At 39.3% G+C, this 19,575-nt stretch overlaps 1 protein-coding gene across 10 annotated transcripts in view; it reads left to right on the forward strand.

Annotated features, from left to right (window-relative positions):
• The window catches only part of NOL4 (nucleolar protein 4), a 521,655-nt gene that overhangs the window by 127,940 nt on the left and 374,140 nt on the right, over nucleotides 1-19,575 (forward strand). For 2 of the 10 annotated variants that reach the window (XM_038543568.1, XM_038543553.1), the window contains exon 1: nucleotides 2,950-5,000. The exons of 1 other annotated variant lie outside the window; for it this stretch is intronic. In XM_038543568.1, coding sequence (XP_038399496.1) covers nucleotides 4,737-5,000 — 264 coding nt within the window. In that variant the 5' untranslated portion in view covers nucleotides 2,950-4,736. Of the gene's footprint in view, nucleotides 1-2,945; nucleotides 5,001-5,243; nucleotides 6,024-19,575 lie in introns of those variants that run through there. 7 more of the 10 variants (XM_038543554.1, XM_038543555.1, XM_038543556.1 and 4 more) reach the window with 7 other exon arrangements.

Consider the following 19,575-nt stretch of genomic DNA (forward strand, 5'->3'; position numbering starts at 1 on the left):
GATATGCTCTGTAGAGAGGTGAATTTGAAAAAGTATCTTGGAGAAATGCCAAGTTAAATTCCAGGCAGCCTGTCAAATGAATCATATAGCTGAAGGAAAAGGGTCAATATGACCCTCCAGGTGGAGCTGGGAAGACCTGGCTCTAAACAAGTATAAAAGGAGAGAAATGAGTCTAGAAGTGAGTTGCTGAAGCAGAGTTTAGATTCTTGCCAGGTGTTTATGATCTTAAGTAGGAATGATATGGTTAAAAAAAGAAAATTGATTTTCACAATTACTCAAGAATATAAGTATAGAACAGAGCACACTTTAGGTTCCATTGGAGGCAAAAGAATCTTCATGGCTCTGAAAAGCTTAACCCTTAAAATCCTAAGACTCTATTTCTTTACTCCAGCGTGAATATTCTTACAATAGTGAATTATTTGTTTTTTCCTTCTAAAAAACTGCATCTTCTATAATCACTTATTTTTTGTGTTCTCTTTTTGCTAGTCTGCCATATCTAGTTAATACAGCTGAGGGTTGGTAACATATTTGCTTGTATTCTAGGAGTTCTTTATGTCAAAAGTGTTTTAATTTCCATATATCAGAATGCCAAGTATAATCATAAATATAATGAACATGGTACATGGTAAGACCTTGGTATGTCCTTAAGTGGGAACCAACTTCATCCAAATACCACCCAGCAAAAGCCAACAGGAATTGCGAAGGATTGTGCCTCCTGCTTATTTCTTCCTTTCCTTTCTTTCTCTTTCCTTTATTAACTTAGAATCTATTTACTAAGCACTTACCATGTGCATTGTTGATTGTGGTGGAGTTCCTTAAAAAACAAGAAAATAGAAACTCTCAAGGGCCTTCCAATCAAAATTCCATTTGAACCGTCAAATATACTCATGTGAAACTATAAATATGGCACGAGGAGTGGTGTAGTTCATATGCTTAAAACAATGTTTTCCAAACTACATGTTGCCAGGCATCCTTTGCAGCTTCATAAATTTATTGGGTTAGGACTACACTTGACCAAATAGTAGTGATAATGATCATAGGAGAATATCGGGTAACTATCAGTGTGTATTCTATGTAATCAAATACCTTTTTTTCATAACATTTTTGAAGTACAGATGTATGAATGCACTGTACATCAATGTAATGTATATGTCTTACCATGAAACAAGGATAAAAAACATGGTTGAAAGACATTTATCCAGAAGAGTTTGGAGACAGACTGTATTAACTTGAGTAGTCAAGGAAAGAAGGCGTTATGGCTCTGAAAGTACTTGAAAGAGGCTTAGAGGACAGATGACTTTTCAGATGGAAGAGCTACCAAAAAGAATTCTGAAATCAAGAATTAAGTCATAACCATAAGAAAGTGAACTGTATAGAATGAACCAGCTTACTCCTGAATGAATGAATGACCACTCTAGGATCAAATATACTTCCAAAATCATCTAGGAAACATTTAACTAATATACAACACAATCCAGATCTCCCAACTTAGAATTACCCTCTCTCTCTGATGCCACAGGTAAACTTTTAACAGTGTTCCTGTGAGGTATACCACACAAGGGTGCTTCAAAATATGTTTCTGTCCAATTGTTTATTCCACATATGTGTTTAGGATATTGAAATTTTTTTTGAAAATATGACTGGCCTAAAGATAAATACCTAATTTAACATATTGAAAGTGGTTTTTGCTCCCTCTCCCCCTTATATTAGATCCACTTACTTGTGACTTCTATTAAGACAGTAGACTCTCTGAGCTCTCTACTGGTCTAATATTTACTGGGTAAAAAAACCAAGGACTCGGGACAACTGATTTATTTTTGTGGAGGCGGAGAAAATTAGGGCCATTCCACCTCAAGTTTAGCTTTAGCACAAGTACAGCCATCTTAGCTTCGGCAGCCATCTCAGGCCCCTGTGAACAAGAGCTGAACTTTACCCTACTTCAGTTACAGGAAAAACCGCAGAACGTCCTTGACAGAAAGTCCCATATCGGAATGAAAACAGAAGGCCCGCCCTTGACAGAAAGTCCCATATCGGAATGAAAACAGAGCTTAAGACACTCCCCCACCTTTCCCCATATCGGAATGAAGACAGAGCTTAAGAAACTCCCCACCCTTTCCCCCCATATCGGAATGAAGAAATTCCTTCACCCCTTGTGAAAATCCCCTAGACCAGCCCATAAAAACCCAGCTGTAACCCACCTCGGGGTCCAAGTCCCCTGCTCCGCTGAGTCGGGCATACTTGGACCCAAGCTCGAGCTTGCTAATAAACCCTCGTGTGCTTGCATCGGTGTCGGCTCCTTGGTTTCTCGGATTTGCAATCTTGGGCACAACAATTTTAGCTTTTTTTTTTTTTTTTTTTTTGGCGTGTGTGTATGTGTGAATACAAAAGAAAGAAAGAAATAAAAAGAATAAACGCGGTCCGGGTGGCCTCTAGAGAAGGGTAGCTGTTGTTGCAGGAATCTTGCAAGTTAATGAGAATTCACCCGGGACTCAAGAGCGACCGAGAGGGGAGAAAGGAGGAGATGGCGTGTGTATGTGTGTGGGGGGTGGTGGGGGAGGATAAAAACTCTTCCTTTGCAGCTGGCCCTCTCCCTCATTTGTTGCTCCAATAAGCAGTAATTAGGTCCTGAGCTAATGGTGTCAGCTGATCTGCTGTTTTTAGGCTAGACCCAGAGGAATCTCCATGGAAACCCTGCTGGAGTCGTCCCCCCACCTGGATGCTGAGTGCTCCTTTCCGCCACCTGGCTGCCGCCGCGCCCGCTGCTACCTCCTCCTGCCTCTAACCTGCAGCCTGCAGCATGCGCACTGCCCCCGGGATCCCTAAATGGGACAATTCTGCCCGTGACGTCAGCGCCCAGCCGTCTCCACAGAAACTTTTGTCCCATTGGCCAATCAGAGAGCTTGGAAGGGGCCAGGGAGGGGGGGGGGGTGGGAGGAGAGGGGAGTGGGAGGGGTGGGGGTGAGGGGAGAGGCGAGAGGTTTAGTGTGTGGAGCTGCTCGCGCTCCGCCCGGGCTGTCAGTCCCGGCTCCAGCCGCCGCGAGACCTTCCCGGAGACGCGCGCACACCCAGCGCACCCCCCGCACACCGCACACCCTCGCTCCCTTGCTCACAGACACGCACACACTCAGCCTGGCCGAGCGGGAGCCACTGACCATTTTGCAAGTGCCGGGACCAGCTGCGGCGCAGTGGGTACAAACACTCCGCGTTCCCATTCGGGGCTTTCGCCTGGGAGACGACGACGAGGGGCGAAGGTGGGCTGGGACGCGGACCCGGCGCGGGGCACTGGTCGGGCCGCCTCTCGGGCACCGCCGCCTCCCGGGACGGGCGCGGGCCTCCGCAGAGAGAGTAGAATAAAGAGGAGCGGCCGCAATCGCAGCGCGAGGAGGATGGGAACTCCCCTGTCTCCAGCTCTGTAACAAACGGGTGGAAATCCTCAATGGAGGAGCCGCTGATTTCATTTGCTTGAGAAAAATCGTCCAGAGGAACTCATATTTGGCTACTCTGAGCAGTGGAGGGGTGTCCATGACGTGGCAGGGGGAAAATAGACATACGAAACCTCCTGTGTGTACTGCAAACTGTAACCAAGCAAGGGGAAAATCATCTCTCTCTAGATTTTAATTTCACGCAAAGGGTTTTAAGCATCTGCAGTATAAACTTACTTCTATGCCTTGTACCCAGTTCAGCAGAAACCAGAGGAGTCCTGTCTGGGGACCCCATCATTATCCGGGATACCCGCCGCCAGCGGCCTGCCTTCGTTTACCCACATCCCCCCTGGAACGGATATCTGTTTGGGGGTATCACAGTCTTTCCTATAGAACTATGGCCAAATAATATCCGTGAATGTTTTGCTAATTCTGGGACTTAACTCCTGGAACCTACCTGCAGGGCTGGAATTTAGCCTACATGCCTATGAAGAAATGACATTTTAAACCATTTTTAGAAAATACCTTAAAGGTTTCCTGTGTAGCAGGATTTGATAGGCTTAACAACATGACAGGTAAGAACTTTCTCTCTTTCTAGTCCCTGGACGCCCCACGCAGGGAAGGCCGAAGCGGAACGGGACCCTGGAGGAAGGAGAGCCCGGGGACCTGGGTGCCCTGCGGGGCTCGCAGGCGCTCGCAGGCGCTCGCAGGCGCTCGGCCCCGGCGGCTGCTTTCGAGAGAGGCGCAGCGCTCGCCTCCTGGACGGTGGGGCCAGCGGCTGGGGAAGCTTCTGGGGCGCGCGCGGGGAGGCGGCGCAGCGCTCCACCTGCCCTGCCCCGGACACAGCCCCGGGGCGAGGCGTCCAGGGACCACCCCAAGTCAATATTGGGATATATATATCTATCTATCTATATATTTTTTTTAATAAACCAAGGAATGGGATTTTAATTATTTAAAACCCAGGTCCTCCGGGCCGGATGCTGTTGGGATGGCCCTAGTCACACAATATTAAAGAGACCCATCACCAAGAGGACGAGGAAAAGCGTCCGAGACCAGCGTCCGAGACATCCGTTGCAATTACGAATGAACCAGAGACTTGGTAGCACAGGGCATTGATTGCTGGTGCCCAGCCGGACCCTCCTCCCCTCTCCCCGTCCCCCCCCACCCCCCCGCCCCCCAACCCGAGGCAGGCTCCGGCGGCGGCCGGGACCTCGCGTCCCTACATCGTGGCCGGGGCTGCATTTTTCATGAGCCCGGGGTGAACAGGTGCGAAGTGCGCTGGGAGCATCCGGCCGGCGGCCGGGAGCGGGGAACATGGAGAGCGAGCGCGACATGTACCGCCAGTTCCAGGACTGGTGCCTCAGGACTTACGGGGACTCAGGCAAGACCAAGACGGTGACCCGTAAAAAATACGAGCGGATCGTCCAGCTCCTCAACGGCTCCGAGTCGAGCTCCACGGACAATGCCAAATTTAAATTCTGGGTCAAATCGAAGGGCTTCCAGCTGGGCCAGCCGGACGAGGTCCGCGGGGGCGGCGGCTGCGCCAAGCAAGTGCTTTACGTGCCGGTCAAGACCACGGTGAGTGACTCGCCTTCCTCTGTTATTTGTCTGCGGGAGCAGCCGGCGGGGAGGGGAGAGGCGAGGGGGGGGGAGAAAGGGGGAGCCGTGAGCCACCGTTGGCTCGTGTGCCCCCCACCTTTCTCAACCCCCTCCCCAAGTCGTCCCCACTCGCCTTAACCAGGCGCGTTTCCCTCGCAGTGGCGTCTTTGTGGTCCTTTATTTTAAAGCGGCAGCGCACGTCCGGAGCTCGCCGCCCTCCTCGCCTCCGGGCTCCCGAGCCCTCCGGAGCCCGGTGCCGGAGCTTGCATCCCCGCGTCGGGCGGCCTCCCGCGCGTCCTCGGGTTGGCCCATTGTCCCAGGTCCTTCGCTGGGCGCCGGGCGCGTGTCCCGCTCTCGCCACCAAGCATAAAGGCCACGCTGGAACCCCAGACGCACGCTCTGATAACAGACGATTCCGATCGATCGTCTCCAGTGTCTCCTAATTGGCACAAAGCCCGATTGTGCCGCTAGTCAGAGATGTGGGGTTCTATCCCCCCTCCCCCGCGTTCCTTCCTCTCCCCGCACCCCCGCCCCCGGACACTATCAGGTTTTATTGTTAGACCGCCTGGGGGACCCGGGGCTATCCCGTCGCCTCGATCACTCCCAGAGATCTTGCCACGACTATTTCGATTGTGGATAAGGTCCTGGAGATTCCTCCTCCCCGCCCCCCATTCCCTTCCTCACTTCCCCCTTTCATAAATAAAGCCGCAGCTACATGATGAACAACAAAGAGACATGGGTTTGGGCGCGATCAAATGGTGTATGTATCTGTTCCTGGTTCTGGGATGGCTCTAGTTTCACGGCCACGAGGCTGCAAGCCCGGGCGCAGCTAGCGAGGTCCTGGGCGCCGAGAACCTAGGGTATCCCAGCCTCACAGGGCACGAGCCTGTGAGGTTGGGCAGCGGCGGCAGCGTCAATTTCCTTTTTGAGAAGATGGGAACTGAGGGCTACAAGTAGGATTGCAGATCAGATCCCTAAGACCTCTTTCTTCGTCTTGCCACGGTGGGTACTCGCCTAGGAGCAGGGGTGGGGGAGGGTATTTGGCATCCTTTGCATTTTTGCCTGGCTTTGGGGTTTCTTGAGCATTTGCTCCTTTTCCTACTCCCCCCCCCCCACCCCGCCCCCTTACTGGCAACTGTTTCCCGTGCAATATTCCTGGAGGATGCTAGGAAGGAGATGTCTTGCAAGCTATTCTTCTGTCTCAAGCGGAGGTATATTAAATTGGAAATATGTGCATGAAAGGTTTTTCAGAGGACTATTTTGGAGGACTCTTGTAGGTTTGGAAAATAGTTAATGGTTTCCCAAGATTAATTAGGGATAGTCGTTTGAAGGAAGTATATTTCTTTTGGAATTTATTTGGAAAATGGGAAAAGGAAATAAAGGTGAAATGGAAACACACATAAAAGTTCTGCTTTTTTTTTTTTTTAAGTACTATTGTTGGAATTTTCTGGGAGATAGATCTATAAACACAGCCTTCTCCCTTAACGTGGCACTGCTAAAGACAATGGTGAGATTACTGTCTTGGTTTACTAAATAATGAGGACTAGACGCTTATGGATTAGAACTGAGGTTTATTTACATCTGGATGAGCCAGAAGTCTGTTGTAGAGAATGAAGTGCTTTGATTCATTTGTATCAGAAGGAACTTAACCTGATTTAAAAAAATAACTTAGATTGGGATTCAAAACATAAGAATGTATTTTCTTTGGGGCACCACTGGGCTAATTGAATAAATAAAATAATCACTTGAGGTATGTTTACTTATATATTATTAAATACTATTGTGTATATTTTTCAAAAACAATTGCTAGCTGGGAAGTTTGTTGTTCATTCCTTTTATGTTAAAATCAGGTTCCTCTGTTTACCTGTTAGATAGCTTCACTTGCGTATTGGTCCAATTTATACGTGCAGGGGTTTGATTACGTCCACTATGTGTATAAACAGATGTGACCTTTAAAAACATTAATTAAAAATTCTGAGTAACATAAATTGTGTAACAGCTATAGAGGCACTAGGAGAACTATGGGTGCCAGTAATTCAAACCAGTATTCACATGTTCAGATACCCGTATTTTCATTCAAAAATTTATGCAGGGTTGTTACAGAATTATTGCTAAGACATCTAATGTAGAATGACAACTCCACGGTTAATAATAAGGTAACACATGTTTCCCTTTTCAGTAGAGATTCTATATATTTATGGGAGAAAATGTAAATTCATCAGGTGATATTCTTAGATAGTGGTTTCCATGTAGTATTTAAGAGCTTCGCTCTTCATTCAAGCCTGTTTTGAAATGTTGAAGAGGTTTTTAATTCATGAACTCTTCTGTTGCTCTTTATGAAAATTTTATGCTGCTCCTTACATAGAATTATAGGCTCCGCCTTCCCTGAAAGACAGCCAATCATCATTTCAACAAGTTAAAAATAAATAAAAGGTTCCCCTTTTATCATGTGTTTCTCCGCATCTCAAATGATTTCTTCCTTAAAAATAAGGTTTTCTTTATAATAGCGGGAGTACAGTCACCAGAAAGACAAAAAATGTATATTTTTTTGAGGTCAAAGGCGTAGCTTGGTTGAGATAAAGTGCTGTGTTTTCAAACAGACTGAGAATCTTTCCAGCTATTTGAGGTTTGAGGGTTTGCGGCTGGCTGTGCTGTCAGTGAGAGAGGTTTGCGCCTGATGTTGCAAGAACCCACTGCTGCTGGTAATTAGACATCATTACTACCTTGAAAAGGGACAGAGAGAAGGGAAGAGGACAGGCTGGGGCTAATTAACTGCTGATGTTTAATGAAAGAAAGGGAGACTGATAAATAGCAACTGGGAGATTGTACCAGAACAGAGTAGGCACACCACGTAGACTTAATTGAAACAGGACTTTCAGAACGAAAGGAGCTGGGTTCTACCTCTTATTTTCTTTAAAAGGATAGCCGCAGCTTTGCAAATACTCTTTCCCCTAAAATCTAAATTTAATTGAGGATAAAATCAAGCAGGTGACAACTGACTTCAAATGAAAATGTGAAATACTAGAAAAGATCAACATACCCTTTAATATTTGCCCTGGCCATGCCTAAAGCTGAGGGGACGTATCTATCACTGTTTAAATTACTCTGTGACTGAGGAGATACTGTTTGGTCACCAAGCAACAACATCCTGCAACTCAGCCATTTTAGGTCTGGAGTAGGATCTGCATGTGTGTCTGCACGCGCATGCACGCTCGTGTGTGCACTTTGCACGCACACGTGCACTTTGTTGAGCATTGCATTGAAGTTGTGTTTACCCTGTTGCTGTTATTTTTATGTGTTCCTTCATTAAAGCTTTCAGAAGCTTAAAAGGGCGAAGTAACGCGTAACTTAAGATAGTTCTGAAAAAGATACGGCAAATGTCTTATTGATTATAGGAAAGGTTTCATCAGTGATCATTTTAAATCAGCAACACTACGGTTACTCTGTTTTATATTTTTGATAGTTTCAGCTTAATTTGTATTTAGAAGCTTTTCATCCTGATTGACATTTTGGTTTTGGCCACAATTTAGTTGAAGCATCACACTTATAATTCGACTTACCACAACACATTATATATACCACTTGGTATTATGAAAGGTAAACTTGGGAAATAACCAGAAAATTCATTAAACCTTTCACTACTACTGGATTAATGCATTATTGTGTATTTTTAAAGGCTTGCTGTGCTGTATAAAACATTAGGAAATTCGACAAACTCACATTTTTATTTATTTTTCAATCTTAAGCAAACAAGGCAGTGTTTACTCTCCAGTTATGTGAGTAATGCCTTTCTTGAACTGTATATGTAGGAACGGACACTTAGGTCCCATTTTTGCCTTTTGTGTATTTCTTCTTTATATGTATTGTAACCAGGGGACATAAAATGAATTTTCATCCAGAAGGGAAATGTATTATCTATAGTTATGTCATTTGAAAATGAGGATTTATTCAATTCTGCAATCTGCAGCCTCGGATTTCATATTGTTCTTTCTGTGTATACTAATTGATTACTATATAGTCATTAGAATGAATATTCATGGACCGGTTTATAAATAGTCACTGATTTTTTTTTAGTTCTCTGACTATGGTTTTGGTTACAAATTCTCTATGCTATATCAAGAGCGAAGAAAATAATGCCCATAAAGAGTCAGCATACATTTCTACCAGGTCTAACTTCATGCCTGAGGCACATATGTATATTAGGCCTTGATCTGAAATTTGCTACAGAAATTCCAGAAACACAAAACTGAGTAACATGCTAGTTACACCTTAGGATACTTTATATCTCTGACACAGGCAAATCGTGATAATAGTTTTGCTTATCTCCCATACTTTCAAGATGGGCATTGCTGTAGACAACCAATGCATTTTTTCCTCCTCTTCATTTAGGTATTTTGGGGAGCTCTGTAATATAGGTCTTTGGGGGTCAAATAGATCTCAAGCATGAGTCTCAAAAACATGGCTTAAAAGTGGACTTTAGTGGGACACCTGGGTGACTCAGTGGTTGAGCGTCGTCTTTGGCTCAGGACACGATCCCGGGTCCTGGGATCCAGTCCCACATTGGACTCCTCACAGAGAACCTGCTTCTCCCTCTGCCTATGTCTCTTTATCTCTTGTGAATAATAAATAAAATCTTAAAAAAAAATAAGTGGACTTTAGTGGTTCCTGGAGAATTGCTGTAAGGTATAACTCATCAATGGCAAAACCCTAATACAGTGCCAATTAAGGTTGTCAAGAATAGTGGGTATACCCTTATAAGAGTCCAGTGTGGTATGAGTATTTAGGGACAAGGGGCTGGTAGAGATAACTTCCCTGAATTTATGGAGGAAATCAGACCCTGTTAATATGTGAAGACTAGCCCACACATATTTCCTAAGATACTGGTGCTTGACTTTTCCACTGTCTTCCTTGTCTTGTTAATAAGCATAGTGGAGGAGGGGAGGCAGGCAGGGCAAGATTCAGCACTCATTTATATTACATCAATAAACTTCTGAACCAGCTGAGATCCTGCTTCTCAAGATTTTACACTCTAGACTTTGTGCATAGGATAGAGAAAGATCAAGAAGCAAATACAGGGATGTAGCAGCAGAACTTCTGAGAGTTTTCAATCCCATGTCAAGACCATGAAGCTCTTTTCACTAATAGCTGTTGGATTTGCTAAGACTTCCTATATCTAACTAGGAAAGATTAAAGTGAATCTGCTGTATTTTAGGTTATGTTCATTTTGATAGTCCTGGGATAACAAAATAAACTTCATGGACAACATAGATGGCAGGAAACAAGGCATAGTGGGCAAGGTATAGATCCAGAGGAAGATTTAGATACTAGATTTGACATTTATGATAGCTGTGTGTCAGGGGAAATTTAAATAAGAAGTTTCTTCTTGGTAAATGACACTAATAATACTTGCCTAAGTAGTTTCAGATAAGACTAATAATTCATAAGCATATAGTATATGTAGTATCTGTCTGGCACATAGTAAATGCTAAAAAATTGAAGCTGTTCTAAGTATTATTAAGAAAGCAAGGACACCATGATGTAATTATAATTAGGTATATGTTATAAACTCAAGCTCACACTGCCACAAGTAGTTAATATACATCTTTATGAATGTGTATATTCTAATATTTATTTTTTTAGAAAATAAAAATGACTTTATTTTGTAAAAGTGATACATTTTCATTATTTAAAAAATCTAAGTGAAAAGGAGAGAAATTTTAAATTACATTAGATCCCACATTGAGATTTAACCATTAGCTAATTATGAGCATCATTATAGATGTCTGTCTAAACACATATGCCAAAATAAGATTAGGTATAGTGATTGATTGATATAATGATTGATATGGACAGGAAGAAATAATTTTCCAAAACTGGGATTGTGATTATATGCTAATTTGAACAAGAAACATAAAACATAATATCATCAAAATATAACAAAAGAAAAAGAGAAACATGCAATTCAAAAAACTGGTATTAATAAATACTTCTCAGAGGTATTTGTTCCTGAAATTAGTAGAAAAGATTATGAAACACATTAAGAGATTGAATTACATTCATCTTTTTTCAACTACAGATTCCAATTTCATTCTTATCATTGACTTTCGCCAATGGTAGATGAGGAGGAAGTCTATATCACTTCTCACTGTTTTGTTACTCCCTTCTTATATTAGGTTTATTATAATTATATATTTTATTGTGTTATATTCATTATATTATATAATTGTTTTTATTGTCAAGGTTTTGTTACGGTATGTAATTAGATTCTCATGACTGTTTTTCCTTTAGCATATTTAAATGCTTATCCATTTTTTTACCTGTTTTTTTTTTTTTTTTTTCTGAATTCTTTGATTAGATTCATTACTTAGTTGGCTACAATCCCTAGTCGTCTTTTTTTTTCTAAAGAAAGGAATATGTATTCCATTTTTTGAGGTTTGTATTCAATTAAAAATATTTGACCTTTGCCTTTATAACTAAAGAACAACTTAACTAGGTGTATTGTCTTTTTTTCCCTCTTACCTCTAGAGTATTGTTGATAATATGTGTGCTCCGTAAAATTCTAAGGCAAACACTTTTTTCCCAAGTTTCATGGATTGTTTGCTTATCATTGAAATTGAATAATTTCACTGAGATATGTTTTGAATTCCTTTTATCACTGAGTACTTATATTTATGTTCATGGCTTCAGTTGCATCTGTCTAGGTTATGGTGACTTAATGCGTATCTTTTGAGAGTCACATCTGTATTTTATACTTTCTACTGGATGTTTCTACCAAGATATCCCTAAGCACCTTAAACTGAACATAACCCCAAATGACTTTTTTCTTCCCTTCATTCCTTCATTCTAGGTCTTCCAAGCTGACACCTTTTTTTCCCTTTTGTATTGTCATTTTTAATAATTATACTGCAATTTATCCTAGTATGGGACCAAATCCAGCTAAGCATTCAAAGAGTGAACCAATGAGACCTTTGGTTCCCAGAATAAATGGCAGTTCAGAGATCATTCATTATAATTTCAGGGTGGCAAACAAATTAAAATGATTTGAAACTATGCAATAATTTGAAAGATTTAGAAAAAGTTATTAGCACTATACATTGGAAGAGGAACAGAAAAAAGGTAAATTCAATAGATTTTAATAAGTATAATTTCTATAAGCTAATATAGTAAAGTTTTATGAAAAAGGAGCATTTACTGATTTGCCTTCCTCTTTTATTACTGAGTGTAACATTTAACATTATATTGTGGACTTAGAGGAAAACAGCAGAAATCTGAAAAATGGTATATTTTCTCCTATTTAAAAAAATGTACCTGTATTTCTCTCTTTTGTTTAGAAATTGAAAGCACTAAAATAACAACTTGTCCATGGATCATTTAATGGGCAATCTGAAAAATTTAGAGGCTCTTTTATACAATAATATTCCTGGGAATATATGCCTTTTTTTTTTCCTGCTCCCTGTCTTTTATAAGAGTTATTGTCATTTATGTCCATTGTTTGGTGTACAGCAAATGCTACTTTACAAAAATGGTATTGAATAAATGGAGCCATGAATTTATGTTGTAATCCCTATCTATTTTAAGGATTATCTTTTAAAAAATTTAATAATAATTGATAATATTGTATTAGCTTCAGCTATACAATATAACGATTTCTTTTTTTTAAATTTTTAATTTATTTATGATAGTCACAGAGAGAGAGAGAGAGAGAGAGAGAGGCAGAGACACAGGCAGAGGGAGAAGCAGGCTCCATGCACCGGGAGCCCGACACGGGATTCGATCCCGGGTCTCCAGGATTGCCCCTGGGCCAAAGGCAGGCGCTAAACCGCTGCGCCACCCAGGGATCCCCCAATATAACGATTTCATATTTATGTACATTATAAATGATCACCAGGATGTCTAGTTACCATCTGTCACTATACGAAGTTACACTATTATTTACTATATCCCCTAAGCTGTACCTTATATCCCCATGTCTTGTTTATTTTATATTTGGAAGATTGTATCTCTTAATACCCTTGTCCTTTTCATCCATCTTCCCATCTCCCTCTCCTCTGCCAACCATCAGTTTGTTTTCTGTATCTGAGTCTATTTCTGTTTTGTTTCTTTATTTGTTTTTGTTTTGGGGACCCACACATAAGTGAAATCATATAGTATTTGTCTTTCTTTGTCTAATGTATTTCATTTAACATAATATCTTCTAGGTCTATCCATGTAGGCACAAATGGCAAGATTTATTCTTTTTATATGGGTGAGTTATATTATTACATTGGGTATGTGTGCGTGTATGTGTATACATATACATATATACACACATATGGATCACTTTGATATATATATATACATACACACATATGTATGTGTTATATGTGTATGTTGTGTATATATATATATACATATATACATGATATATATATCTATGTGTGTGTAAATATATGGATATACACCACACATCTTCTTTACTCATTTATCAGTGGACAGGTTGCTTCCATACCTTGGCTATTGTAAAATAATATTTATTAATTTTTAGTTTGATGTCTCATTTGTTTATTTTTATTTTTGTAAAAAGTAAATGTCAAAAAGTTTACTGCCTTGATTTTCTTCCAGGAGTTTTCTGGTTTCAGGTCTTAATTTAAGTCTTTAATCCATTTTGAATTTATGTTTGTGTATGGTCTAAGGAAGTGGCCCATTTTGATTCTTCTGCAAGTAGCTGTCCAGTTTTCCCAGCACCATTTATTGAAGAGGCTGTCTTCCCCATTGCATATTCTTGTCTCCTTTGTGGTAGATTAATAGACCATATAAGCGTGGGTTTATTTCTGGGCTTTCTATTCTGTTCCAACGATCTACATGACTTGTTTTTGTGCCAGTGTCATCTGTTTGGATTACATAGTTTTACAGTATAGTTTGAAATCCAGGGGATCCCTGGGTGGCGCAGTGGTTTAGCACCTGCCTTTGGCCCAGGACGCGATCCTGGAGACCCGGGATCAAATCCCACGTCAGGCTCCCGGTGCATGGAGCCTGCTTCTCCCTCTGCCTGTGTCTCTGCCTCTCCTTCTGCCTCTCCTTCTGCCTGTGTCTCTGCCTCTCTCTCTCTGTGTGACTATCATAAAAAAAAAAAAAAATCCAGGAGAGTGATACCTTTAGCTTTCTTTCTTTTTCTCCAGATTGCTTTAGCTCTTCAGAGTCTTTTGCTTTGGGTAGTATGGGCATCTTAATATTCTTTCAATCACAAGCATGGAATATCTTTCCATTTGTACCATATTCAATTTATTTTACCAATGTCTTGTAGTTTTCAAAATACAGATCTTTCATCTCCTTGATTAAATTTATTTGTAGGTATTTTCTTCTTTTTGATGCAATTGTAAATGAGATTATTATCTTAATTTATTCCTGATAGTTTGTTATTAGTGTATAGAAACACGACAGATTTCTGTGTATAAATTTTTTATCTTGCACTGTTCTGAATTCATTTATTAGTTAAAATAGTTTTGGGGTGGAGGCTTTAGGGTTTCCAGTATATAGTACCTTGTCATCTGCAAATATTGACAATTTTATTTCTTCTTTCTTCTTCTTCTTCTTCTTCTTCTTCTTCTTCTTCTTCTTCTTCTTCTTCTTCTTCTTCTTCTTCTTCTTCTTCTCTTTTCTAATTTAGATGTCTTTTGTTTCTTTTTCTCATCTAATTGCTATGGCTAGTACTTCTAGTACTATGTTGAATACAAGTGGTGAGAATGGGCATTTTTTTCTTGTTCCTGATCTTAGAGGAAAAACTTCTGGCTTTTCACCATTGAGTATGTTATATTAGCTGTATGTTTGTCAAATATGGCCTTTATTATGTTGGGATATATTCCCTCTTTACCGACTTTGTTGAGAATTTTTATCATAAGCGGATGCTGAATTTTGTCAAATGTTTTTTCTACATCTTTGAGATAATTGTATGATATTTACCCTTCATTTTCTTAATGTGGTGTATCACGTTGATTGATTTGCAGATTTGAACTATCCTGGAATCCCTGGAATAAATCCCACTTGATCATGGTATATGATCCTTTAAATGTATTGTTGGATTTGGTTTACTAGTAATTTGTTGAATATTTTTGTGTCTGTCTTCATCAGGAATATTGGCCCGTAATGTTATCTTTTGTGGCATCTGTCTGGTTTGTATATCAGGGTAATGCTGACCTCATAGAATGAGCTTGCAAGCATTCTTTCCTCTTAATTTTTTGGAGTTTGAGAAGGATAGGTATTAACTCTTCTTTAAATGTTTAGTAGAATTCATCTCTGAAGCTCTTTGGTTCTGGAATTTTGTTTATTGGGAGTTTTGTGATTACTGATTCAATTTCATTACCAGTAACCAGTCTGTTGAGATTTTCTTTTGTTATTTCTTCCCTGATTCAGTCTTGAAAGAGTGTATGTTTCTAGGAATTTGTTAATTTCTTCTGAGCTTTCCAATTTTTTTTATTGTATAATTGGTCATAGTAGTCTTTCATAATCCTTTGTATTTCTGTAGTACTTGTAACTTCTTTTTCATTTCTGATTTTGTTTGGCCCCTCTCTTTTTTATTCTTGATGAGTCTTGCTGTAGGTTTATTGATTTTGTCTATCTTTTCTTATTTTTTTTAATTTCCTTTCTCCATGGGTGGCAATGCAATTTGTTCATCTATCAAAGGCAAAAATTCTGTGTAACATTCTTGATTTCCCCCTTCCCCTTTTGTAGTCACTACTCAACAGAATACCATTGATTCTACAAACTGGAATATGTCTTGAATCCATTATACTCTTACTATACCATACTAAGCAAATGACCATCGCATGGTAGTTTGGTAATTTTCCCAAAAGCTTTGAAGGGGGGGATTTGATTTCTAGTGTTTGAATAATGTGTGATGTATCCTTGGTGCTTGCTATTAATGCAATAAATGAAAAACTTCCCAGCCTGACCCCACATGATGGGCCCTTCTTATTTACCACCACACAATAGCTAGTTTCATAGCTATCTTGGGAATTTTTTTTCACAAAATATAACTAATTAATTAATTTAAATTATTATAAAAAATATATAATATAAAATTAATTATCTTAACCATTTTTTTTATCTTAACCATTTTTAAATGTACAGTTGAATAGTATTAAGTATAGACATGCTGCAGATGTCCAGAACCTTTTTATATTGTAAAACTGAAGCTCTGTACTCATTAAATAATAATTTTCACCCTTTCCCCCTTTTCTTCAGCCCCTGGTAATCATCATTCTACTTTCTGTTTCAATGTATATGACCATGTTAGATACTTAATGTAAAATTGGAATCCTACAGTATTTGACTTTCTGTGATTGACTTATTTCATTTAGCATAATGTCCTCAAGATTCATCCATGTTATAGCGTATGACAGAATTTCCTTCCTTTTAAAGGCTGAATAATATACTATTGTCAGTATGTACCACATTTTGTTTATCTACTCATCTGTTGATTAATCTTTGGGTTCCTTCAACCTCCTGGATATTCTGAATAGTGCTGCTATGAACATGGGTGTGCAAATATTTCGCAAGATCCTAGTTTCAATTCTTTGAGATATATACCCACAAGGGGGATTGCTGGATTAGCTCTATTTTTGTTTTTGTTTGTTTTTTGTTGAGAAACAGCTATGCTATTTTTGACAGCAGTTGCACCATTTTCTAGCACTGCCAACAGTGCATAAGAGTAAGCACTCATTGAGGCTAAGAAACTGGTGACTTTGCTCCTCATCCAGAACTTTTCAATGAACATACTTCTTTCTGAATATAACAGAATTAGTAACAATAATAATGCCTTACATTGGTCAAGTCCTTACGATTGGTTAAGGGTTGGGCTAATCACTTTAAAGAAAATATCCCCTTTAATGTTCGCAATAGTCCTGTGGTTATTAATGCTTTTTATTACATATACTTTAGAAAATTTTGGTTTAAGTTAAGGTGACTTTTTAAAGTCACAGAGCTTCAAAGTGTTAGAGTTCAGATGGAAATCATTTCAGTTGAATTCCAAAGTTCTTGATTGGATCTCCAGACTTTTAAAATAATGTATTCTAATTGTTAACAAAAATTAACATGCCTGAAGATATATTTTTAATAAATTACATAGATATACTACTGTATCAATAATTAACACATTTTAAAATATATTCAAAAATATAAATACAGAACTGAGGTCAAAATACATATAAGGCTTAATATTCTTCACCCCAGTAGGTCATCTCATACATTCTCTGGGGTGTGCATATCAATTTGGAGATAATTACTCTCATGTATAGTACAGTTTTGTCTCACAGTAGTACATTCGTGTTTAAGACTTTATATACTTCAGCGCATGTATCACCTTTTTTATTACAGAGGGTGCTTCTATACTTAACCAACACAACATTAAAATAGTACCTTAGCTCTACAAATCCTTGGCATCCATAAAACAATTATAGATGTTTGATGTTGGTGTGATGGGAGAGGTTGTTTCATCAAAGGCATACTCAGGCAAGGGGTGGTGCATAGTCAAGAATAGCTAAAGTGTAGGGGATAGTGAAAGATGAAATTGGAAAAGTAGGCTGGTGCAAGAAGTATGGGAAGCCTCCATTGCCATGTTAAAATGTTTGGACTTCAATTCATAGGGAATTACAGATATCAAAAGTGTTTGAGCAGCGATGTCATGATTTAGGTCTTAGATGTAGAGACTTGATGTCTCATTGTGGTTTATGTTAGAGGATATAAATCAGATGAGTAAAATAGAAGCTTAATAGTTCCTTTGACTCAATATATTGTTTAAAATATTATAGTTACAGATATTACACAAGCATTAAATTCAAATTATCAAGCAGTAAATCAATAAAATTCAGTAGCTTGATGTTATAATTAAATTATGTATAATTGAATCATACTGTACAAATCTCAGACTTTAAGTCCAATAAAATGTTAAAAATAGAATTTTTGAAACTTAAAAATAAATTTAAAGGCCCTTAAAAGGAATATAAATAGAGTCCTCTTAAACAGGTTTTTGTTTGTTTGTTTGTTTGTTTTTGGAACTAAGGAGAAATGATTATTGATCTTTTGGTTGTTACTACATTCACAATTATAAAGACTTGCCAGAGAAATCCTTCTAAAAAACCAAGTGCAGAATTCTATATAGAACACTTATTCAAGGGGCACCTGACTGGCTCAGTCAGTAGAGCATGAAGATCTCAGACTTGTGAGTTCAAGCCCGAGGGTGGGTATAGAGATAATTTAAAAATAATCTTTAAAAAAAAGAGAACACTTATTCAAGCACAGTCCTTTTCAAAATCTAGTTAGTGTTTCAAATAGTTTTGAAAACATGAAATTTATGCTTTAAAGCAATACTTTAAATCTTATTCATACTTCATTGATTTTATACTCACATGTCTGTCTCTACCACTGAGAATCTACCCTATGATCCTTCAATTTTGTGCACCACTGTGGTTGGTTGGCAGGATTTTTTTTTTTAAGATTTTCTTTATTTGAAAGAGAGTGAACGCACAAGAGCATGAGAGGAGGGGAGAGGAGGTAGATGAAGATGTGGGGAAGGGTGTGGAGCTCCATCCCAGGGTCCCAGGACCCTGACCTGAATTAAAGGAAAATGCTTAGCCGACTGAGCCACCCAGGCAAGCAGGATTCTAAGATGACTCCCAAATGACCTTCACGCTTGTTTAATCCCCTCCTTTTTGTGTGTGGGTAGAACCTGTGAATATGATGAGCCATCTCTCCCACAGTTTTGTTGTGTTACATGGTACTGTTGACTTTAAGATAGAGGGCTCTTTCAGGTAGGTGCAAATTAATCACATCAGCCTGTTAAATGCAGATATTTTTTTGTTTTGTTGGCTCATAGCAGAGACAGAGCTTCTAAGCCTGAGATGGAGAGGGCCATGTGGTTAAGAGCTGACAGCAACCTCTAGGAGCTGAGAGCATGTTTTGCCAACAGCTAGGAAAACAACGGGGACTTCAGTCCTATAACCACATAGAAATGAATTCTGCCAACAACCAGAGGAAGCTTGGAAGTGGATCTTTCCTAGTTGAGTTTCCAAATGAGAATGTAGCTGGCTGACACTTAGATTTCAGCTTTATGAGAACCTGAACAGAGGACCCAGTTAAAATGTACTGGACTTCTGACACACAAATTATGAGATATCAAGTTTGTAAAGTTGTAAGCTACCCAATTTGCAGTCACACAGCAAAAGAAAACTTAGAGTTCTTTGGTACATTTTCTCAAAAGCATATGCACAGTTAAAACAGGTCAAATTTTTATTTTTATTTATTTTTTCAGGTCAAAATTTTAAAAGGCCTATTTAACTATTTGTAGTTTAAGATACAGCTGAGAATAATTTAAATATTCTTTCCACCTAATGCTTAATGTGTTGCCTTTTTTATAGTTTTTGATGAGATAGTCCATAATTTAGTAAAATATAAAATTTCTAACAGATCAATTGAAGTATTTAATGATGGCTCATATTAGAAGTATATATACATATATTCCTAATAATAACTTGTTTATATGAGTTAATAATATATTAACTTTGATATATAACTTTGATTT

Source organism: Canis lupus, chromosome 7 (genome assembly GCF_011100685.1).
Source record: "Canis lupus familiaris isolate Mischka breed German Shepherd chromosome 7, alternate assembly UU_Cfam_GSD_1.0, whole genome shotgun sequence".
Taxonomy (NCBI): domain Eukaryota; kingdom Metazoa; phylum Chordata; class Mammalia; order Carnivora; family Canidae; genus Canis; species Canis lupus.